General features: G+C 35.4%; 3 protein-coding genes and 1 pseudogene across 3 annotated transcripts; 2 read left to right on the top strand and 2 right to left on the bottom strand.

Annotated features, from left to right (window-relative positions):
* The first annotated feature begins 1,636 nt into the window (after window positions 1-1,636).
* LOC108218850 (EIN3-binding F-box protein 2) lies at window positions 1,637-4,966 on the top strand. The gene is made up of 2 exons (XM_017391981.2): window positions 1,637-1,880; window positions 2,329-4,966. The coding sequence occupies exons 1-2, from the start codon at window positions 1,856-1,858 to the stop codon at window positions 4,263-4,265; spliced, it is 1,962 nt and encodes a 653-aa protein (XP_017247470.1). The 5' UTR covers window positions 1,637-1,855; the 3' UTR covers window positions 4,266-4,966.
* Window positions 4,967-5,752: 786 nt separating this feature from the next.
* On the top strand, window positions 5,753-6,158 carry LOC108217269 (EPIDERMAL PATTERNING FACTOR-like protein 1). Its single transcript, XM_017390107.1, has 2 exons — window positions 5,753-5,843; window positions 5,938-6,158. The coding sequence occupies exons 1-2, from the start codon at window positions 5,753-5,755 to the stop codon at window positions 6,156-6,158; spliced, it is 312 nt and encodes a 103-aa protein (XP_017245596.1).
* A 2,505-nt stretch (window positions 6,159-8,663) lies between these two features.
* Window positions 8,664-11,202, bottom strand: LOC108216790 (wax ester synthase/diacylglycerol acyltransferase 11). The gene is made up of 7 exons (XM_017389627.2): window positions 10,823-11,202; window positions 10,131-10,685; window positions 9,973-10,039; window positions 9,755-9,870; window positions 9,460-9,675; window positions 9,080-9,217; window positions 8,664-8,984 (listed from the first exon to the last, which is right to left on the bottom strand). The coding sequence occupies exons 1-7, from the start codon at window positions 11,072-11,074 to the stop codon at window positions 8,838-8,840; spliced, it is 1,491 nt and encodes a 496-aa protein (XP_017245116.1). The 5' UTR covers window positions 11,075-11,202; the 3' UTR covers window positions 8,664-8,837.
* Window positions 11,203-15,304: 4,102 nt separating this feature from the next.
* LOC108217268 (wax ester synthase/diacylglycerol acyltransferase 11-like) lies at window positions 15,305-18,202 on the bottom strand (annotated as a pseudogene).
* Between the last annotated feature and the right edge of the window lie 6,449 nt (window positions 18,203-24,651).

Raw genomic sequence — 24,651 nt, 5'->3', positions numbered from 1 at the left:
AGGGGTGTATTGGATTGAGATTTTAAAGCATTTTTTTGCATTCATGAAATCCGAGGGTATTCGATTGGGATTGTTTGAAATCCATTAAAATCTTGAGGTATTGAATTGGCATTTCAAATTATGCTACAAAATCTGGTGGTATTCAATTGCGATTTTAAATTATGCTTTAAAATCCGATAGTATTCAATTGGGATTGTTTAAAATCCATTAAAATCTGATGGTATTCAAATGCTGATGGATTTTTTTGCATTTCATAAAATGATGGATTTTGTGGCATTCTTCGGTGTATTTTAAGTTTTTTGAAATCTCATCAAAATCAATGGGATTTTGAAGCATTGTGCTTAAATCCCATCAACTCTGCGACATTTTATCAAGAATCCGCACAAAATCAAAATCAGATACAATCCATTAAAATCCATAGACTAAAAACAATCCATTAAAATCCCAATCGAATACACCCCTCTAAATATTTATACAATAAATAATTAATTCAGATAAAATTGAATTAAACAAGGGAGAAGTTTAGTAAAAGTAAGATTAACATAAATGAGATATGAGATATCCATCTCCAACAAATCGCGAATCGCATGATTTCATGAAAAATAGAATAATCGACGATTGTTTTTGTTTTATATTTGCTCGACCTGACTAATTTTGCAGATATTTTATATTTTTTCATTATTGACTATTTTTGTAGATATTGTATATCTTTTCATTATTGAGATATCGAAACCTTCCAATTCTAAGCAACCTTGTTAGGACATGATAACAAACCAAGCGCGGGCTCGTTTTGATCGAATTTTTGATGTTTTTTTAAATACAGACTTATATTTTTTACAAATTAATATCTTTTCTAACACTTTTCGGATGAATTAGAGTCGAACCCGGGTCTGCCGGACAACAGAGGATAAACCCATCAATTGGGCTATCCAATCGTGCTCGACTTTTCTGGCAAGTATTTCTCCTTTCATTATGTTTATTCTCTAAATTTAAAACATTTTCTTTTCACATGAAGTTAAGATTTTATTAAGATTTCAAATTCAAATCAATAAAATTTTGAATCGAACTGGGAACATTTTAATGAAAGCAAACTAACACCTAATCTTTATACCAACTTATATAATTTTCACCCACAACAAATACAATTTAAAACAATTTTATTGAAACTAAACTAACACCTAATTCTCCACCAAATTAAGTAATTTCCACCCACAAGAAATGTAAAACCACATGAAATGATCCATCACCCAAACAACCAAGTTATTAGCAAACTTATAAATGGGGAAAGGTGAATGACAAGGAGAGATCGACGTTGATTGCGAAAAGAAATCAAGAACCCCCGGTTCAAAGAATAAATTAAACACTCAGCGGGACCCACCAAAAAAACCGGTAACAAGCTGAGATTCATTGAACTTGTTGCATGCAAAGTGCGATGGACATACATACAATACATACAACATTACACACAACCAAAAGGAGCCTGCCATCGTGTCATGTATATATCATATTCATATATCTATCCTTGTACAGTACAGATACATCCCCTCTTAACACTGTCGGAATAAACTAGTATTATTACATTATTAAACTAATATTATTACATTAAATATATACATATCCTATATAACTACTTGTTCATACACATTAACCATCAAACACATTTCTTTTCTTGCTTCCTCTGTTTCTTTCTTCAATCTACTCTCTTTTTTTCACCTGCACTCTTGTGGGGTTTTTTTCTGATGCAATCAGTGTTGTTACGAGATCAAATCGGCTTCTTTTTCTTCTGCTTTGTTGTTTTGTTTCATCTCTGCGTCTTTTTCGCTCTTTCTTCAGAGTTTTCTTTCCAGAATCAGCTATGCCTGCTCTTGTCAATTACAGAGGTATGTTTTATGTTTCTGAATTTGTTTACACAAAGATGGTATCTTTTTGTTGTTTGGTGGATCTTTGATTGGCTAGTTTTATGTGATTTTGATCTCTGTATTGATATTGAGATGGATTATTATTTTAGTTTGGTGTGATCGGATATAAGAAAATTAATAGTATTTTAATTGTGACAAGTTATGGTATGAGTACATGTTGTCTTTAATCCAGACTTTATGGCTTTTGAATGTGGTCTTATGTTGCTTTGATGATTAATTTAGTATATTTAAGAGATGAAAAACTCAAATTAAGTTAATTTGTATGATTCTAATTGGACCTAGATAAGTAAAACCTAAATCAGGGTTAGATTGTATGTTGCTCTGATTCTAATTGGAACTAGATTGTTAAAGCAGTTGTTGATTGTGTGGACTGGTTTTCTGATGATAGTTTTTTATAATTGGTTTTCAGGGGATGATGAATTCTATTCTGCAGGCTCAGCATGTTCTGCTGATTCAGCTCTTTTCTTTTCTATTGGTTCCAATGTTGATGTTTATGGCCCGTCCAGGAAGAGGGCACGCATTAGCAGCCCGTTTGCTTTTGAAAGCCAGATGTTTGAGGAGCAGAAATCTTCCATTGAAATTCTTCCTGATGAATGCCTTTTTGAGATCTTCAGACACTTGCCAGGTGGCCAGGAGAGGAGTGCCGCAGCTTGTGTCTCGAAGCATTGGCTCATGCTCCTAAGCAGCGTCCGTAATACTGAAATTTACAGGAGCGAGAGCACTCAAACAGGACAGGATGTATGCAAGTCTAAGCAAGATGTTGAGATGACTACCGTTGATGAAACTAGCGAGGATGATTGTGAGGGTTATCTCACTAGGTGCGTAGAAGGAAAGAAGGCTACAGATCTTAGACTTGCTGCTATTGCAGTTGGAACAGCCACCCGTGGGGGACTTGGCAAGCTTTCAATCCGGGGAAGCAACTCTGTTCGTGGAGTTACTGACCTAGGTATCTCAGCAATTGCCCATGGGTGCCCTTCTCTTAGGGTTCTGTCGTTGTGGAACGTCCCTTTTGTTGGGGATGAGGGTTTACTTAAGATAGCTAGGGAGTGCCACCTTCTAGAGAAGCTTGATCTAACCGAATGCCCTTCAATTTCTAACAAGGGTCTGGTCGCAATTGCAGAAAAGTGTCCCAATTTGACTGCAGTAACGATTGAATCATGCCGGAAGATAGGGAATGAGAGTCTCCAGGCTATTGGAAGGTGCTGCCCTAATCTGCAGTCAATCACTATTAAGAATTGCCCTCTTGTTGGGGATCAGGGAGTTGCTAGTCTATTGTCCTCGGCTTCTGCTGTTTTGTCAAAGGTCAGGATTCAGGCTTTGAATGTTACAGATTTTTCTCTTGCTGTCATTGGGCACTACGGAAAAGCCATTACCAATCTTGTTCTTGGCGGACTTCAGAATGTGAGTCAAAAGGGTTTCTGGGCATTGGGTAGCGCTAAGGGCCTGCAGTCTCTTGAATCCTTGCTGATTACCTCATGCCGAGGGACCACTGATGTGAGTCTTGAAGCCATCGGAAAGGGGTGCCCAAATTTGAAACAAATGTCCCTCAAGAAGTGTTGCTTTGTATCTGATAATGGGCTGGTGGCATTTGTAAAAGTTGCAGAATCTCTTAAGAGTTTGCATTTGGAGGAGTGCAACAGAATCACTCAGTTTGGCATATTAGGTGCACTGTCAAACTGCATTTCAAAGTTAAAATCTCTAGCTTTTGTGAAGTGCATGGGAATCAAGGATTTAGCTCTGGAAACACCTGTTCTCACTCCTTGTGAATCTCTTCGATCCTTGATCATCCAGAATTGTTTGGGTTTTGGTAGTGCTAGCTTGGCTATTGTGGGGAAGTTGTGTCCTCAGCTTCATCACCTGGACTTGAGTGGGCTTTGTGCGATAACAGATGATGGCCTTCTACCACTGCTTGAGAGCTGCAAGGATGGACTTGTTAAGGTGAATTTGAGTGACTGCCTGAATTTGACAGATAAAGTGATTGCAGCCTTGGCTAGGTTGCATGGTGAAACCCTCGAAGTGCTGAATCTTGAGGGGTGCAGGAAGCTTACTGATGCAAGCTTGGCTGCCATTGCAGACAACTGTTCGTTGCTCAGTGATCTTGACGTTTCAAAGTGTTCTATCAGTGATGCTGGTGTTGCTGCTTTATCCCGTGGAGTGCAGCATAATCTGCAAATCCTTTCTTTGTCTGGTTGTTCCAACGTTTCAAACAAGAGTATGCTTTCCCTTGGAAAACTAGGCCAGACCCTTGTAGGGTTAAATATCCAACAATGCAATTCTATCAGCAGCAGCGCAATTGAGCTGCTTTTGGAAAATTTGTGGAGATGTGATATCCTCTATGGAGTCTAACACCTCTGTGCCAGATTAAATATGCAGATAGTGGTGTTGGGTAAGAAGGTGGCAGATAGCACTGGAACATAATTCAGTACAAATATAAATAACGGGATAGCAGTAATACTTGCGGCACATCATCAGCGTGATTCCTTTGACCTCAGTGGCTCGGTTGTTTAACAGAAGACTATGGCAGATTGATTTTTCTCACCATTTTTTTGCAGGCTTCCTTGCCAAAAGGAACGTCTAATTCAACTATTTTGGTCCCCTTCATGGGAGACTGACCCATTTCATGGCCATGGTTTTCTGAGAATATCTTCACCCTGTCCTGGTTAGAGGTCTCCACTGGTGGCCCTCAAGTATATGCAGTACTAGTCTAGTGTTCTTTTTTACTAGTCCGCCGCCTGGCTGAGATCAGGTCTGGGGTTCTTGTATATTTGTCAAGTAGGGTCTTGTTCTTGTTTTTGTTGTTGGCTCTGGCCATTTCTTCAGCATGAGTTGCTCAGTCCCAGGGGCTTTGGACATGGCAGCTAGTCCTCTTGTTGCCATCACAACCTTTGGTTGTTTTTTGTGCCAAGCCCCAGTTTTTGATAGGAAGTCTTTCCTATTTTCATGAGCTTCTCATTGCTGGTGTAATGGTTTTGTTATGAAAAATAAAAAAAATCAAAAAAAAATCAAAAAACCAAAAAATGAAATAAAACTACTTATTAAGTAGTGAATTGATTGTGTTGTGCTTCCCTTATTATTTGATGATCTCTGTGATGTATGTATGTTTCATGTTTGAATCTGTATTACTGTAACTTTCTCTTTGCCCAGTGGTTATAAGTTTGAGTTTTACATACAAATAAAAAAAAAGACATTATCTGGTGGCACACATTCACAAGCCTTCAGGCTTGGAGTAAAACTCAGGGGCTATCAATTGATCACATCATTGAAAAGGTCATACTGCAGTGACAACTAAAAGGCTTATATAATCTTTTTCTTTGTTGGAGTGAAGTTGAAGATTGTCTGCTGAAGAAATAAGCATGGCTGTTCCTTGTAGTCTCAAGTGAAGCATACTCAAAAACAGACTCTACACTCTACCAGGGCAATAATGATGAGCAATCCAATAAATCTGCAGGAGGTAAAGAAAGTAAAGAATGAGATTTATAATTTTATTTGATAAACAAACAGTTGCAGACAACTAGATAGGGTAAAAAGTAGTTGCCACCTTCAATTATTTGAAAACTTGTTCCCTCACATTGTAACTTCTGTCAAGTCAATCTGAAAATCTTGGGTCTAATCTACTGTTTCTTGACTTTGGAGATACCAGTAAACAGATTCAAAGTTCTTCCCCACAGGGGTCCCTTAATAAAGGTTGCAAAACTTATCTTTTTCAGGGCACTACTGCAGTTTTGATGGCCTTTCTCATCTCTCCAAGTACAAATTTCTACAGGGCTCTCATTACTGTGCATCATAGTGTCACACACATATAAATTTACACATTCTTCATACACTTTGTGTACATGGCTAAATTAAGAGACTGCCTCATTGCCAGGAATGTGGTGGTTACTGTGGTGCTCATTCTGCATCTCCTGATCCTCCCATTGGTTCCAGGTAAACATCTTTTTGTGGTACAAATGAAGTAAATTTTAATTAAAAGTTTATTTGTTTTATGATTTTACTTTAGAGTTGTGAATGGTCTTGTTAGGAGAAAGTGATGTGGAGAGTTCAAAGTTAAAGGTGAAGATGGCAGTAGGTTCAAGTCCACCCAAGTGTGTGAACAAATGCTTAGGTTGCAAGCCTTGCATGGCTGCACTTGTCATTAGTCCACCACTCAAGGCTTCATCGACGTCTATATTCGTCCGAGATGAGAGCTATTATCTTCTTTCCTGGAAATGCAAATGCAGAAACAAGTATTATCAGCCTTGATACTTAACAATGTAGATTCATTAGAGCTATATACAAGCACTTTTTTTAATAATTTTCTTGTGTATATAAACCATCCTTCGGATTCATCGATTCAGTGTTTTAGTTCTTTATATTGGTTTACTATCAAGTTTAGCACATAAGCTGTTTTAGAACTGCAGTAAAAGATCATACATTTTTTGTTAGGCTTGAATCAGATCTTTAAGTGCAGCTAATTGTATAATCTCGAAAAAATTTCAACCAAATATGTATTAGAGTATACTGATACTCCATTACTGCTGTAGACCTGCAAAGCTTCAAGTAAATTGCAAGAGCAACATATGTAGCACGAAGAGAACAATAGAAGGCTACATATCTTAATAATTCAAGTGATGCTTAATCAGAAACAAATAACACATAAAAACAATAGCTGATCTCTATGAAAATAGTTATGAGCTCTACTCCGAATCCACAATTGTTAAGATGAATATGATTTGCAATATTTATCCAGGTAAAAAACTTCACTTCAAAACAGATGCTGATGCTGTGAGGCGAGGAAACCAGCTAAAAGTGAGCTAAACTATAAACTATACTCCGAAGAGCAGAATTATCCAAAATCCTGAATTTCTGATACTCAACATTAGCTATGTATAAGCAATATGCACAAATGTTAATAAATGCCACCAAAGACATAGCAGAAAGCAATCTCTGCATAAAAATAGAGATGAAATAGTAATTAATAAGCATGAGAAGGTGGTATCGCAAAAGAGGAGGAACGATGTCTAGAAGCCATATAGATGTGTTCTAAAGTTCTTGAAGACAGCAGCCATCTACATTTATGTGTTCGACTGTTAAGAATAATAAGACACGCATGAGTGCACCCAGCAATATTATCGCAGACCAGAGTACCAGACTCTTAGAAGCTCAACTTGTGATGCTCAAAGAGTAGATCTCTGGCTTCTGCAGACGCGTGATGTTTGGGTTTGGAAAACACGTGAGTCTGTGTGACTACATATGGCCAAGTATCCAAGAACACAACCATAAAATAAAATTTAGAGGCATTTCAAAATTCATATGAGCACAAATAATATATGAAAGAAGATCAGTAGCAAAGAAATTCCTGGGAAACACAAAAAAAAAAAAAAAAGGCTTGACGGCAATCCCCAGTCAGTCAAATTCTCCAAGAATTTTATTTGGAACATTTTTCTGCAGATTTATCAAGAATTTTTCTATCTAAGGCTTTTGTGAGTTGGGAATCTATCCTTGAGTCTAAACAATCTTAGAAACTCTAATCTACATTGTTCCACGAATAAAGTGTTCTATCTGATGCATAACCAGATGAAAATTGGACATAGGACAGAGTAACCGTCTAGCTCAATGTCATTGATTATCAGAATGCTGTTCTGACTAATTCTAGATTGCTCTGCTACATACTTATACAAAGAAGTGGTCCATTTTACAGAAGACATATACCTTTTCTCCTTGGACGAGGCCACGAGCAAACTTTTTATGGAGTGTTCTTATTAATATGTCCACATATGCCATCTTTTTTCTACTTAGATATCACATGCTTCCTACATTGTATTACTCTGATGATGAGGCACCGCAAACTTTCAAACCTTATGATCTGTGTATTCTTTAACTCCTATAACTTACTACACCTACCGCCTCTGACACTTGGTTCATGGACCACCTGAGCGTCCACCTTTCAGAAAATCAGCCAGATTACTCAAATAATCTCTAGGCACTCATGAACCAAAACAACAGATTTTAAGTGTTCTGGCACTTCATTAGGGGCAATATTATATCTGACGTTCTAGCCCGTGCCACACACTAAAAATCCGTTTTAACAAACAAGAAATGACCCTGTTTGAAAGTTAGAGGTTTGGTGCAAAATTAGAGGTTTGAGGTGTTTTAGAGGTTTGACCACTAAAATAAGCTATTATTAGTGTTTGGTAGTTAGCGGATTGAAATAGAGGTTTGGATCCAAAAGGCTAATTTTGAAAAAGCTACTTTGAGGAGCTTTTTGAATTAACGATTTTGGTTTGTGTTAGAAAAAGCTAATCAATCAGCTATTTACCGAACAGTTTTACGAGAAACAACTAATTCAATCCGCTAGTCAAAACATCTAATTTAATTAGCTAGTCAAAAAAGCTAATTCAATCTGCTAACCGCTAACCGCTAGTTCCCAAACAGGGACAAATGCAGCATTCTGTAAAGTGTGAAAGCAGGATTTTGTCGAGCTTGTGGGAATGCTACTTTTCCGTCCTATAACAACTATCTGAGATATCCGTCTACGTTTAACTTCCACATCTGTTTCGGGTTCAAATTATTATTTATCTAATTGTATATCTATCAAATGTACACATGCCGACAGAAAATTTGCAGAAAGCAATATCCACATTTAAACATATATAGTATTAAGCATTCGAAGAGGTGATAGCATGCTGAAACACACTTTTGTATGATTCACTCATTAGACACCAAATAAAGCTCATAAGAAACTAAACTATTTATGATGCTAAACCCTTATTATAAATACCAATATAAGCAATCAATTGAAGGAACCAAACTCAAATTCTGCTACATACTTAGACTTAGTTGGAAACATTACTTTACACATTTAACACACTTGTCCAAATTGAACATTGGAACTGAAAACATAATTAATAGCCATAAAACATTTAACAAGAAGACTTTATATCAAGAAGGTACAGCAGCAGCCTTGATGAGTTTGAGGGATTCTTCCAGATCATCGCATAGTCTGTGGGGATCAGGTATGGTGTCTTCATCAACTGATAACACGAAAGTTATCTTGTCTGTATAACTAATTACGTGTATCATCAGTGCCTGCAGTCGTTAGATGTAAACGTTAGGCTATTACTACACGCCTAATTAACTAACACATTAGGCTTTCTAAATAGTCGTTTTTTGGTAGAACTTACATTTGGCTGACCATAACAGCTACAGGCAGTAAAAGCCACTGGATGCCCATCAAACGCGATCTCTTCTTGAGGACCAGGCACATTGCTGAACCACAATGTTGTGTTGAAGAAGATCTTATGGCAAAAAACACCCGCAGTCTGTCCATCGTTGATACACAAGTTATAATTTCAAATTTAGATACCTTCAGAATCGAATGGGACATAGAAAGGCAACAATACTAAAGTTAACAAAAACTTCTTGCATTTTTGTAACTTAATTTTAGAAAATTAGTACACCAGTCGAATTAATATAATTATTTAATTAGCAAAACAATCTACTATCTGTGATGAACAAACCACTATCAAGGAGCATCTTTTTAGGTGGAGTAAGAAGATAAGACCTTGACACCAAAGAATTTGATAACAAGCTTGAGAAAAAGATATGTGAACAGAGGTTCTAAGGAAGCCTTTTTGCGATCAATGACAGCCTTAGCCTGCCAAATATAGTCCAAAGGGTCCGCCTGAATTCCTATGTTGAAAGGGAGGATAACGTAGCCAATTTTGTTCCCGAATTTCGCCGTTTTCGCGCCTTCCTCCACGGCATCAGGCACTACAGCCTGCATGTATATACCAACAGTTAGCCATAAAGATTCCCAACTGAGAAACTAAACTATGTATTAAGAGAGATTATTTCACATTGATCTTGGTAGATGCTCTTAAGTTGAAGAAGAATGTCGCTCTAAGTCGAATATTTTTCGGAAGATAATTCTTTTTTTCCAGGTCAGTTGCTCCATTATATTTCTGGAGATCACCTGCATAAATGCATAAAATTCAGTATCCGGGAGGTTTTAAGTATAAATTTACACTCCGCTTATCGAAATCGGGAAGCTGGAGTATTATACAGAATTTCTCACCGTATCGCCTATTTAAATACCGAGAGAGACCGGCCTGTGTCACTCCGAGCACCACATCGTTTATAGTCTGCATGCATACAACCAAAATTTATTATTAGCTATACCAACAAAGTGTATGGCATTATAAAGAATAAAATGTGACTCGGTTTGTATCTTACACACTGCATGGCATTCTTCACCGATTTGAAATCCTGCAAATCTATGGTTCGGCGAACAAAACGCCGGGGTTTGAGCTCAACTCCGGGAGGACCTTTGAGCGGAGTCCGAGTGTCTTTGAGAAACAATGCAGTAAGAACAAACATGAAGATAGCTATGAGTGTGTTCCACAACACGTATACAACCGATCTAAACCCCCTAAGCTTGAGAAAATTAGACTCCTTGTTCATGGCAGGAAGTGTGGGCAAGGCCGAGGGATCAGAGACTTGCCGAGAATGAGCAAGTATCAGAGCCATCAAAGACATGCCATCCCCAATCGAGTGGTGGATGCGGTAGATAAGGAAAGCTTCCGCGTCTGAGGTTTTGACATTGAGGAGGTGGATATCCCACAGAGGCTTAGTGTTCGGTATGTTTGTTTTGCTTAGGTCCGAAACATAGTCTTCCACAAATTTGTCAGCAGCTTGCAGTGGCGGATCCAGCTCCGAAACTATAAAATGATTTTCCAGATCAACCTCGGTAGGGATCCATTTCAGCTCACCACTTTCTTTGTCCTCAACCTGCACTCAAACATTTATATCATGTACTCAAACATCATTCAATGTTAGTACATTATATGTAGACAGTACACGTAAAATTCGGTAAATAAGACATAAATTTAATGTTGGTATGTCAGAGTAGATGTGGAGTTGCGTACTTGCAAGCTAGAAAAGCGAGGGTGTTTGAGAAACACATGCGTTAGAACAGGTTTAACAACATCAGGATGCAGTTTAACTCTGAAACCCATGATGGCTACGATATAGACATTGGACCCAGGCTCGTGAAATAAGCGAGCAACCGGACTCAATGGCTGTCCATCTTCGTCACCTCTTTCGAGCAATCTTGATTTTTGATGTTCTTGCCCCACTTTTACATGTTTAAGAGCTCTTAGACTTGGTACTGAATCCATCGGGTGATCAAAGTTCAGCAACCTTTGATCTTTTTTGCTGATCTCAGATTAAGCAACCTATTTCAATGCGGATAAAATTCATGTGCTCATGATGACTATATATAATAAGGGAAATGATTGCACAGAAACAAAAGTGAAAATAGAAACTCAAAATCAAGTTTAAGTACTTAGAAAAATATAATGTAGTGACCCATAAATCCATGTATATCTCGTATAATTCACTTCATTTTTAATTTTATTTTTCTCGTTAATTTAATGAAATTTTTCAAGAAACCTAATATCTTGTATTTTTTTCATATTTACATATTATATTTATTATATTTTGATAAATGTAGTCACAAATACTAAATACTTTTCTTTTTATTATAAAATAAGACATAATCTAGTATTAAATAATATTTCTAAGGGAAGAGTATTATCATAAATTTTGTTTAACTAAAGAAATAACATAAAATCCATACAATTTTATATTAAAATGATGTTTTATTTTCTTGTGTATAACAATTAACCTACATTTATTTTTAATAAGCTGAATGAATAAATGGTTTTTAAAAAGCTGAATTAATAACACTTAACTAATACTTCAATAAAATAATGGAGCTTCTTTTTTTATTATTATAATTTCTAATTTAATCATGCATATTAAATATGCTTGTAATAATTCAAGGATATGTTAATTTTTGAATAAAAGACTTGTTTATAACCCTACATTTTAGATATATTTTTTAGGATTTTTATATAATATTTGGGTTTCAGTTCGCATCGGACTGAACCGAAACCGGTGGTTCGGGTTTGGTTTTTGAACTTCGGGTTGCGATTCGGTTCGGATTCGGTTGTGAAAAATACTATTCGGTTTGGGTTCGGGTTCGGTTTTCGTCAAAACTGAACCATACCCACCACCCCTAATCGTTTATTTACATAGACTTCAGTTAGTCACTAAAATGATGGGAGCTTATTTTTGTTTAATAAATAAGTTTATATACTCCATTATGTTTTAATAGAAAAATATAAATATTTGTACTGTTTAGAAGTTGGGATAGTAACTCCGACCTTTAAAAAAAAATAAGTTGACATACTAAAAATAAAAAATATAAATAACTCATGAAAATATAATACTCAAGTCATACTTTCCTCTTATCTATAATTTTTGTCAAAATCGTAATATTTGTCGAATCACTACAATCGATAACAAATACCAAGTCAGCAATTACCATATTAAAATAATACATTCTATTTAGAATAACTTAAAATAATAATAACATCCTATATAATATTGTCAATCATTATAACTACTATTATCAAAACAAAATGGGTACGAATTCAGTAAATTCTACTTAATATATTACCGGTCCAATTTAGCAGACCTTTATACCAACCATCAGAGATAGACCGAGTCTTTAAAAATATATATAAAAAGTTGGGGTCATGTTTCTGTTAGAACCATTAGCCTAATAATCCTCGCCACTTGTATAGTATTAATATGGAGCAGAACTACACATGCAAAATGTGTCATGATTACGTATTATAGTTTAAAATTATTTTTGCACACACATAACGATGTAAAAAATATGTATTCAGATTTATATCTTAAAAAATCTATTTAAAATTAAGAGTTCTGTAGCGGACCTTAATGATTCCATGGTTCAATTTTAAATACGGGTTCGCTCTTGAGCGCGACCCTAAAAAATTAATTTACCATATGAATATTACCGACAGTTTCATAGTACTTTAAGGGAAATGTTATATTCAGAGCAAATTTTTATATCCAGAGCTGAAAAAGTATAGTATGAAACGACAAAATTATCCCTCAAATTGTTTTTTTTCTTTTGTTTTGTTGTTATTATGTATGCACAGGTCAGTATTGTCTTTTCATGCTTGCTTGCATTGGATATAAAAACTTCGATCAGGATATAGTATTGTAAAAAGTTCATAAACAATTTTTAAACTACTTGTACAATATGAACATTGCCAAAATTGTAACAAGTTAAGGTGCATGTGATGACTGGAATTGCTGCGAAGAAGACGACACCTGATGAACATGCATGTGGCATTTAAGTTAATCACCAAGTTCCCCTTTGGCATCTTTAAGACTATGAACAACTTATTTCCCCTTTGGCATCTTTAAAACTGATGAACAACTTATTGTTTTTAGCATTAAACTCGATCACCTTCTTTCTATGAGGCGCCCCGACAAGCAAGTCACCTAACCTAATGTAAGTTATAGAATATGTGAATTATGTGCTTGATAAACTTTGTGCAATTTTCCGATTTTAGGTCAAAGGTTGTACATTTATAGATGCGATGCATAGACAATAAGGAATTGCTTTGCTGGAATTATAAGAATCACATGCAACCACAGCGCTGGATCAGTCGACCGGTTCGATTAGCATTGCTCAATTATGCTACCTTTAAATTATTAACAGATCTTCAAGTTTAGTTTGCATGCAATTGCGGAGCCTATGTTCCAGGAGATTTGGTGAAAAAAAAATACTATGAATTTCTGCTGTGAAGGTTTCTAAACTAATTTTGATATGTACAAACTTGACAACTTTTACCTATTAGCTCGTTGGTTCCGCCACGGGTACCATATATGTTAGCACAATAGATATCCAATAATCCAAGGTTTATATATATGATAGCAGTCCAGAAAGCATCATAAAAGATACTGTAGTCATTTAGTCCATAATATCAAATGTGAGCTTTAAAATAGAAAACCCCCCCCCCTTCCCTCCCATTTCTTATCAAATGGGTTGGACAAGGAGGTTAAAAAACATGTATAAAATAGTGGAAAAGAGAAGGAAAAGTGGGTGAAGTGATGGAACCCATTGATTTTTAATGTATAAAAATAAGATTGTGGGGTAAAAGTAATGTGAAAAGGGAAGAAAAGTGGAGAAGCGGTGAAACCCATTGATTACTTTCAATTTTGAAGTGAAAGTTTTGAAAGTGTAAAAAAATAGTTGGGACAGTGCGAGTACTTTTCACTTAAATCTCAATTGATAGTACGTACTGCAATATGTCGGAGACAGATGCGGGGCGGGTGGGTGGAAATCTTAGCTAATAATAGTAAAGAAAATATTTGAGAGGTAGCTAGTAGCTACTAGCCTTATTCTGCAAATCACAGAGGTGTTAAATGAGGCAGACGAAAAATTGATTATCGAAGAAAATAATATCGGCTGGACCACGGATGAAGGATGTCGAAAATATCAGGACTCTTGTGGTAAATTATATGGCTGCAATGAAAAAGACGGTGGGCAGGGCCATCTTTTCAAGTGGATGCTCTTACTTGAGGTGGAGAGAAAAGGAAAGGCCATGTGACGCGAGACAAAGAAATGAGCAATTCATCAAATTTGCCCTTCTACTCGAACACGTTTAAATTTTATGACTTGCCTTAGTAGAGGTTACTCAGGTTAGGTTTCATGTGCTTCCGCCTCAAAACAGAACAAGAACAACAAGCGCTTGAGATTGATCTGGATATAGTACAAAATGTTTTGTGTTCAATATTTCTTAGACGCGGGAATTTATATAGTTAAAATTGGTTAGTTAAGTAGAAGATAATGTATCTCTTTCTCTTGTATAAATTATTTAAACTGTTGTGTATCACTCCTGAATCCTGATAATGAACCCATTTGTTAGGACCAATCTGTATGATAAAAAGATTATACAATTAGCTGACCGTCTGCTGAACTGAACTGAATCATAATATTCTCGGTAAACGCTAACTCTCTACTCAGATTCCTAAAAAAGTAAATCTCTAAGTCTCTTCTTCTTTTCCTGGTCGTCATTGTTTGGGCTTTCCATTGGTTTTGAAGACAATCTTACAAAGGTTTTTAACCTCAATTCAACTGAAGACCTGCCAACACGCTAATACTTCTACTCGGGTATATTGGAAAAAACTATTTTTAGGACATATAAAATTTCAAATATCATTTAGCATGACAAAATCAAAATCTACAACAAAATTAATGTTCGACATATTTGGAGAAGAATTATATTGCACTTGCAAATTTGAAGCAGTTTATATAATGTTCCTGCAGCTAATACTTCTGCTGAACAAATATTGCGGATATTGGAGAAAACCATTCGTAGCACATATAAAATTAGAATATCATTCTGCATGACAAAATCAAAGCTTACAAATCTTTTAACTGGGAAAAAGGCTGCAACAAAATAAATATTCAACATATTTGTAGAAGAATTATATTGCACTTGAAAAGTCCAAGAAGTAAATAATACCCCTGCAGCTGAGGGAAGACTAGGTAACTTTGTTACAAGCTATGGTTTCTCTGATTGAGGAATATGTTTTCATGCTTCATGAGAAACATTACTTGCGCAACATACTTAAACACAAACATACTGTTTGTAATCACTGAACATATATTAAGACGGCACAACAGCAGCCTTGATGAGTTTGAAGGATTCTTCCAGATCATCGCATAGACTGTGGGGATCAGGTATAGTGTCTTCTTCAGTTGATAATACAAAGCTTATTTTGTCGGTATAACTAATTACGTGTATCAGCAGTGCCTGAAGTCATTAGATGTAATTGAACGTTAGCATGTTAATTCATAAAGGCCTAATTTAGCTAACACATGCTTGCAGGCTACATTAGGCTATGTTGATAGTAATATTTGGGTATGACTCACACTTGGTTGACCATAACAGCTGCAGGCAGAGAAGGTCATATCATGACCATGAAATGAAATTTCTTCTCGAGGGCCAGGCACATTGCTGAACCACAATGTTGTGTTGCAGAATATCTTGTGGCTAAGTGCGCCTGCAGCCTGTTCAATGTTTATCATTGACACAATCACATTTTGAGACAATAACAATTATAATAATACGGGTTTTTTATGTTGTGCCCACAGGCACATGCTAAGTACTAAAATTTATAAGTTTGACTGATTTTGATTGGTTACTATTTTTTAATAATGGTGGACCCTGCATATACAACAGCCACATCATCGAACTAAGCCAAACATATAGAATTTAGTGCTTAGCATGTGCTCATGGAAACACACTAGACAAACTCATAATAATATGATGCGGGTTAATTTGAATACTGCCAAGTGTAACTACGAGCTCATATCAGTTGTCATGTATGAGTAAATAGATGTATGCACGGACCCTGATGCCGAAGAACTTGATAAAGAACTTGAGGAATAGATATGTGAAGAAGGGTTCTAAGGAAGCCTTCTTTCGATCAATGACAGCCTTGGCCTGCCGAACATAGTCTAAAGGGTCATCTCGAAGTCCGATTTTGAAAGGGAGGATGACGTAGCCGATTTTGTTCCCAAATCTCGCGGTTTCCGTGCCCTCCTCATCAGGTACAGCCTGCACGTATACAAATAGTTAGCTCCAAGATTCCAACTGATCGAGAAACACAGGCACTCTGTACCTGTGCGTGTCGAGAAACTAAAGAAAAACGGAGCAAGGATATTATTTTACGTCGATCTTGGTAGATGCTCTTAAGTTGAAGAAAAATGCTGCTCTGAGACGTATACTCTTTGGAAGATAGCTCTTAGATTTCTTCTGCTCCTGATCAGTAATTAGTCCAATATTGTTCTGGAGCTCACCTGCGGGAATGCATATTGGTGTGTATGAGGGTTTAACTTTATACTTCCGCTCTCTTCTTTCCAATCTACTTGGGGAGCTCGAATTATAGTTCTTATTTCTTACCGTATCGCCTATTTAGATACCGAGACAGACCAGCCTGTGTTACTCCGAGCACCACGTCGTTAATAGTCTGCAAACACTCAGAAATATACTCGGTTACTGCATAATTATATACCTGATCATTTGACTTTCAAAGACTAATTAAAATGAGACCTCTGTCCCATTTTATATGAACCACTTTTCTTTTTTGGATGTAAAAAGAAAAAAGGCGATTATTATAACTACACATTCATAAACTACAGTACTCATTTAATACTAACTACCTCTTTTCATGTGGTTAGGATTAAGTCCGGCATTCATTTCTTAAAAACCTGCCATTCAAAGTGGCTCATACAATTTGGGACAGAGAGTAGTATCTTACACAATCCAGGGCATTTTTCACCACTTTAAAGTTTAAACTCTTGTATATCCATGGTCCTGCGAACAATACGCCTCGGTTTAAGCTCAACTCCCGGAGGCCCTTTCAGTGGCGTCTCAGTGTCCTTGAGAAACAATGCGGTGAGAACAAACATGAAGAGAGCTACGAATGTGTTCCATAACACATACAGAGCCGACACAAAACCCCCGAGCTTAAAATAACTAGATTCTTTGTTCGTTGCGACAGGAAGCGTAGGTAAGGCAGAGGGATTTGAAACTTGACGAGAATGAGCAACTCAAGCAAGTATTAAAGCCACCAAAGACATGCCGTCCCCAATTGAGTGGTGGATGCGGTAGATAAGCACAGCTTCCGCGTCCGAGGTTTTGACGTTGAGGAGGTGAATCTCCCACATAGGTTTCGAGTTTACGATGTTTGTTTTACTTAGGTTGGATACATAGTCTTCCACAAACTGGTCTGCACCGTCCATGTTAGGGTCCAAATCCGGAACTATAACATGTTTTTCGAGATCAACCTCTGTTGGAATCCATTTCAACTCACCACTTTCTTTGTCTTCAACCTGCACGTAAACAAATGCATGTTACTCAAATTATCATTATTGTTAGAATATGATCCTCGTAAGCCCTCCTTCTAACACCTCGAGATTTTGGGAGGACAGCTAATTATCATGATCATATTCTAACCGATTCTCCTAAAATCTCAAGGTGTTAGAGGGAGGGCTTACCAGGATCATATTCTAACAATTGTAAATTTTGACATGTGCCGACATAGTTTCAATTTATATAAATCTAATGTTGGTAGGTTAAAATATATAAGATACGTACCTGCAAGCTAGAGAAGCGAGGGTGTTTGACAAATATATGCATCAAGATGGGTTTAACAATATCTGGCTGCAGTTTGGTTTTGAATCCCATGATGGCTACAATATACAGATTGGACCCTGGCTCGTGAAATAACTGAGCCATCGGGCTCAGTGGCTGTCCATCTTCAATATTTCTGCCTAGCAATCCTGACTTTTGAGTTTCTACCCTGGTTATAACATTTTTAAGAGCTGGCGAACCTGCAAGTATTGAATCCATTGTTCGATCCCTCAGCTAACTGTACCTGTAGAGCAAATACACATATGAGTATTTATAGGGCACGAAAGATGTCTACCATCCTATTTGACAAATCGTGATTAGCTGTTAACGGATTGAGTATTTGTTCGGTTTTTAAAACTTGAATTAGCTAATTGTTTTGGATGAAATTATTTAAGGAATAAATTTTTGATTATTTTTTTCTATTTTACTATACACAATAAAATCCTGTGATCCCTCTAATCAAAAACTCCACCAAAGAAACCTTTTCAAAATTAAATTATCTTAATCCGCTAACTATCAAATAATTCACATACTCAAATATTCAAATATCTCATATAATCCAAATCTCTAATTTTGATATATTTCTAATAAAAAATTTGATATTATTATAGGCCCGTTATTGATACAAGTAGTAAGAAGTCTTGAATTCAAGTCAAGTTGGGGTAACATTTTGTTCTCATGAGTGTGATCACAAAAACTACTTTATCAACTTGCATTGTTGCATGCATTTGTATAAGTCGTTTCCTCAAGTCGTTTCCTCGTAAAATTGTTTCCGCTTGTTCGATGAAGCACCATTAACAAGTACCAGTATATATCTCCTAGGCTTCCGGCTGATGGCCAAACCATGGGCCCGTCTTCCCCGCCCATGCATTAAACATTAAACACTAATCTCCGACAAAACCCTAAGTTTAACTAATAAACAACCTAATCCGCGCTTGTTTTAAGTGACGGGTCTTAAGACTTAGCTAGCTTGTTAGGTGGCCGTTTTTCATTAATATGACGAATCATCCTGTCGATTTTATGTTCTGTTGCATGCTTGTGGGTGCATTACATAATAACTATTTTATTTATAGTTAGCTTGTAAATCCGACATATAAGAAGTTATTATGTTTAGGAATCATTGTGATAAATATTAGTATATTTTACGTCTTGGTTATGGTATCAATTCAAGTAACTAGTTCTGCAAGTATATCTGTCATCCTAACGCATAAGTCTAAACAGTGTTCAGTAGCTAATGTGGATCCTGTTTATCTGTGGCTTTAACACCCGAAGTTTAAGACATTTTCGATTTTAAATCAAGGAATGTATGTTGTATAATATATTAGGAGTCGGTTTAAAATTAGAGATAAATTGAAAACTGATTTAAGATCAGAACTCAGAAGTTAGTTTGAAGTATAAATCACTCATAAATAAATAGGTATATATTGAGACTCGTCCAATATGCATACTAATAAACAAATAGGTTAAAGCTCCAAAATAAAGTTGTATATGTCCAACATGAACGTGCTATTAATAATAATAAGAAGTTAATAAATACGATATAAATAAATATATATTATTCGGTTGAACCAAATTTTTTATTAACTGATATTTAACCAAACCAAAATTTGAATATGAATAAATTAAAATTTCAGAAAATTTAGAACCAGGTGGATCAAATTCGCATGTTTTTCTTCAGTTTTCGGTTTTGGTATTGATTTTGCGTGGCCCTAATAATGAGTAAGGATGCCTTTTTTTTCACAAGATTTTGGATTAGCATGTCACTAATAGCTCAAAAACGTGGGTTCTTGCGTTTCTAAAAATGTACCAATAAAAATCACTGGATTTGAAGTTCTTTTAATGAATAAATCTAGGGGTGTATATTTAATTTAGATTTTTGGTTATTTTTCCATCAAATTCATATATATATTCACTTCAAATTTGAAAAATATATTAAAATATGACAATATTCTATAAATATTTCAAATTTCCAATTTTCTTTCCCGGCAAGTTGACGCGAATGAGATCCATGGTGTTGATACGTGTTTGATTTGCGGGAGCAAACTGGGCCGGGACAAATTTTGGTAAACAAAATTTGTGCATTAAACAATAAGAGTATGAGGCTGCAGGAGGGTATACCCAAGTGGAAAGGATTACAGTGTTTTGCTGCTGGGCTTAGCTTCTTAGTAACATGACGCATCGGTGAAAATATTATGAGTTTATTTGTATTTTCGCATTGGCTTTGGATTGTGTATGGGCCGGAGCCTATGCAGTGATGATAAATATGCAGAAAATTGAGATTCTTCTTCCCTCTATCAGTCTTGAGTCTACCCTCTGTTAATTGCTCACATATAACTAATAATATAACAAACTAGACATATGATTCATAACATACAAATGATCAGGGGAAAACATTTTACGTGGAAATCCTGGATGAGAGACAATTTTCTGCTCAATGATATTATAGCACCCCATACACATATTAAAATCTATCTTATGGTTAAGCTGTTCAAAACAATTTTCACTAAACATATGCTACTAATATATGTATATGTTAGAGGCCCGATCCAACAAACTAATTTGGATCTAGTAAAAATAATAAGTTGGAGATCAGAGTCGCATTTTGTCTCGATAACGAGATGTCGAGTGTTTGAATCTTATCCATAAACGTTTTTTCGTGAGTGCTAGAATTTCAGCAATCGAACATTAAATTTGGGCATTGATTTGATATCATTCATCCCTTCTCTCGAAAGTTTCAAATTCTAGTTGTACAAAGAGAGAAGCTACTCATTCTTGCCATCAACCCAGAATGTTTCCCCCTTAGGCTACTTTTATTACTTACGCCAATTGTCCATGAAAGTCAAGAATCAGAAATGGTGTAATCATATAAACTGGACCACTTCCACCTTTTCACAAGTCCAATAAACAGAATCATACAGGAGAATATGAAACCACAAAAGGGCAACACTTGAAATGCTTTAGTGGCTTTAGTGGAGAGAGCTTGTATAATTTATAATGGAAGATATGATCAAAGGAGCTGGTATATATTTCTCAGTGGTCCTGGAGTTTCTTTAGTCAGATGGGTAATGGTTTGTGAGGTGTGTTCTATGTATATCAGTGACTTGCTCATCTTCGAAAGATAAAGCTATAAATTAACTTTCTTACAGCAGATGTCATTATATATGGACATTAAAAAGAAAGGAGAACTAGCTAGCTAGGCTTCAACATTTTATGGACCATCCTTTACGAAACAGAAATATGGACTCCCTTTATTAATGGAAAACCAGAAGGTCGGTTACTAGGAGTCGCTAAAAGATTGTTCACCAATGGAGAAATTTGCAGCATCTTCGCGAGATTTCCTAGTAGTGGCCAAACGGAATGCTTGAGTTTATAACGCCCTCGAGTCCACATATATGGTTCCAATTAGTCGATATATTTTCATTGGTACATAGTCAGGGACGGGGGCAGTGAGGCAAGTCATACTTGCCCCCACTGACATTCACAATAGATATATATATTTCAAATATCATTCTCATCAAATTATTTATTTGCCCTCATAGTTGAGTTGTTCTCTGTTAAATCAGGAGGTAGAGAGTCGATCTATTCCTTTTGCTTTCTTTCCCTCCCTATTATATTTTGCCCCCACTAGTTCAAAAGTCTGGCTCGGTCCCTGTACATAGTCCTAACATGTCTGTGAGTAAAGCATGGTTGCCATCCGGAAAAACCCAACCTTGCTGCCATAAATACCGTGGAACGGGATGTGCTACAAATCTGACCATCCCACGATATTAATATTTACGGAAGTCGGAAGAGTGTCTGCGTGTCTAGCATGGATTACCCATTTAAAAATATCATAACCGCTGATTTAACTTATGAAAGGAAAAATCATTGAATTATCGTACACATGATTTATGTTTTGGCCACTAGCCTTCCACCTCAGATAGCATGTTAGAGTATCTTCAACAGGCTTTGTTATAATGGTCGCGCGGTTAAATTGGATGCGTAAGATATTATGTAAGGGTGAAAGAAGGGGAGAAAAAACAACGATATAAAATTCCATCCAATATGTAAGGTTTATATGTAAGGTTTATGAGTCATCTCATAAAGTCTCATAAAAAAGCAATGTAATATAAAGCATCAATCAATATGGATTCATAAAAAACAAAACGAATCCGTTCATAGAACAAAAAAAAAAGAGCTTCAAGCCAATAAAGACTAAGAAAATCGGCTCAAGAAAAAATTTAATTATGAGCTCCATTGTAGAAATAAGACCTAACCATTAAGTAAGAAGCGATGGGAACGATGGAACCTGTGAATTATTTCGATGAATCATTTCTTCGGACAGAAGAAGATTATGTAAACACTTACTCGAAATCTTATCGGATTCCGTTGTGGAAGACCCAACTTTTTCTGAAGAATTCGCCAGGATATATCTAATACATGCATAATATCATGAAAAATGGATACAAATTTTTGACTGCTACTTAGTATTGGCAATCGGTGTATCGGCAATAGGTGTATCGGCAATAGGCCTGAAAAAGTATCTAAAAATATCCAATTTAGATATTTGTGCCCTGTCGAAATAAGGAACCATGGTATATATGTTTGGAATATATTGTTATAAATAAATGATGTGTAATCTTGTGCCCGTAGAGATTGACAAATGTAGTGATCTATTGAAGGTTGGTTATAAATATAGACAAGTGGGGAATATGGGTGGAGTGTGATATTTTCAAGATATTATCTATATTTTTTTATTTTTGGTATGTCAACTTCATGGTTGGAGTTGCTCTTAGATTACATTTTTCTCATAAAAAATTCTTGTGTTGCACTCCACAAAGATACATTATGTATATAAAAAAAACACAAACATTATCATAAAACTTTATTTTTCATAAAAAATATTTGTTAATACTATAATTACATCGTTAAACTCCGATCAAACTTGATGCATAAAATCTAACATTTCTACTCATCTAAATTATTAATATGAAATATTATAAAATCACAGAAATCAGAATACAATCGCATACACATATATATATTGCACGATTACTATTACATCCATCCAAACGCGCCAGATGGAGTGAGAGCCAATTGATTATTTTGTTTGGGTATCATATCGTACTTGTTAGGAAGGTAGGCTGTTAAATAATTAAATTCCAGTTGACACATTTTTTTCTCTGGAAATTAATTGAAGCTGACACTGTGTCACAATTGACGATTCAATAAGTTGCCAAAACTAGGGTAAACATTTAACATCATATAAATAGCTGGATATATGGTACAGCTGAAAAGACGTTCCATGAAGATGTCAAATTTATGTTTGCTGTTTCGTTACATCGTCCGTAGCCTCTTACATTTCAATTTTCGCTCAGGCGTACTGCTCGTATCCACACACACATGTTTAACTGCCTATAAATTTGCTTCTTAATATGGAAGTCACTGAAAGCTACTGTTTGAAATGGTAGTCTGTAAAATTTATTCAGAAAACGACGTAAATAGATGTTTGATTAAAAGCCAATGCATACTTTGTCAAAAAAAAAAAAAAAAAAAACCAATGCATACTACTAACCAGCAGAAGCTGTTTTTCTCGCTTGAATTTACAGGTGGTCTTTTAGAAAACGAAAACCTTTTCGGAGGTGAACAATTAATTATAACTATAGTCCGGATTTAATGAAGGAACAATGTATGTAGTTTTTACCCATTTTATAATGGTCAAATATGGCCTGATTTATGCCAGAAAAATATTTATAAATAATTATTTCTCACCACTTTAATATATAATATTTCTTCCATCTCAATTTAGATGATATTTTTTTACTATTTCACAGAGAAAAATTTATGATAATGTTTATATTTTTTTCATTTTTAGTCCTATTTTTAGTATTATTTGTCACAAGCCCTATTTTTTTTATTGATTTCATATAGTACTTATTAGATGAATGATATATTATAAATGACAAATAAGATACGATAACTTTTGAAAGGGCCTTTTGTGTGTTCATAAACACGTAATAACATTATTTTTTAGTTAGTTGCAAGATTTAGATTGGTGAATAATTTTTTCGGGACCATCATTATTAATAAAATTGATCGATTAAAAACCATCACCTAATTAAAAATTGAATATTATTGTGTGTCAAGTAAGAAATTAGTTTTTGAAGATTTTTGACGAATGTATATTGAAAGAAGAGAAACTCAACTAATTTGCGATAAATATCTAGATGCAGTATTTTTCTCCAACATTTATTAGATCTTTGTAAATTTTGATATATTATCTAACATATCATAATCCATGAATATATATATATATATATATATATATATATAGTTAAGTTCAATGGAGTACAAAAAAATTGGAGTATTGGAGTACAAAGTTTGATAAAATGTAATCTAGTCATCTAAATTTCAATTTTTTTTTGTCCAATAATATTTGTAAATATTTGACAACGTGCACATCATGTTCTGCAACATAAACATCGTGATCAAATGGTAGAATAATTACTTTTATAAATCATAGGACTCTATGTTCTGCAATATAACTAATAAGCAGAACAATAATCTTAATACTTGTTAAAGTTGAAAGATATTAATGATTAATTGACAATTATGTGCTAGACAACTTTTAAATGATAGATTGTATCAAAATTTGGATAATCAAAGATATTATATAGGATCAAACTAAA

Source organism: Daucus carota, chromosome 4 (genome assembly GCF_001625215.2).
Source record: "Daucus carota subsp. sativus chromosome 4, DH1 v3.0, whole genome shotgun sequence".
In the NCBI taxonomy this organism is placed as follows: Eukaryota; Viridiplantae; Streptophyta; class Magnoliopsida; order Apiales; family Apiaceae; genus Daucus; species Daucus carota.
Note: the sequence above shows the minus strand (reverse complement) of the source record. Positions and strands in the feature narration are given on the sequence as shown.

Excerpts from the sequence above, each read along its gene's own strand:
- LOC108217269 (XM_017390107.1), top strand. The coding sequence starts at position 5,753 with ATGGCTAAATTAAGAGACTGCCTCATTGCCAGGAATGTGGTGGTTACT. Across the intron at positions 5,844-5,937 it reads GATCCTCCCATTGGTTCCAG|GAGAAAGTGATGTGGAGAGT; the intron begins GTAAACATCTTT and ends TGGTCTTGTTAG.
- LOC108218850 (XM_017391981.2), top strand. The coding sequence starts at position 1,856 with ATGCCTGCTCTTGTCAATTACAGAG. Across the intron at positions 1,881-2,328 it reads TGCTCTTGTCAATTACAGAG|GGGATGATGAATTCTATTCT; the intron begins GTATGTTTTATG and ends ATTGGTTTTCAG.
- LOC108216790 (XM_017389627.2), bottom strand. The coding sequence starts at position 11,074 with ATGGATTCAGTACCAAGTCTAAGAGCTCTTAAACATGTAAAAGTGGGG. Across the intron at positions 10,686-10,822 it reads CTCGCTTTTCTAGCTTGCAA|GTTGAGGACAAAGAAAGTGG; the intron begins GTACGCAACTCC and ends GTTTGAGTGCAG. Across the intron at positions 9,218-9,459 it reads TCAAATTCTTTGGTGTCAAG|ACTGCGGGTGTTTTTTGCCA; the intron begins GTCTTATCTTCT and ends AACGATGGACAG.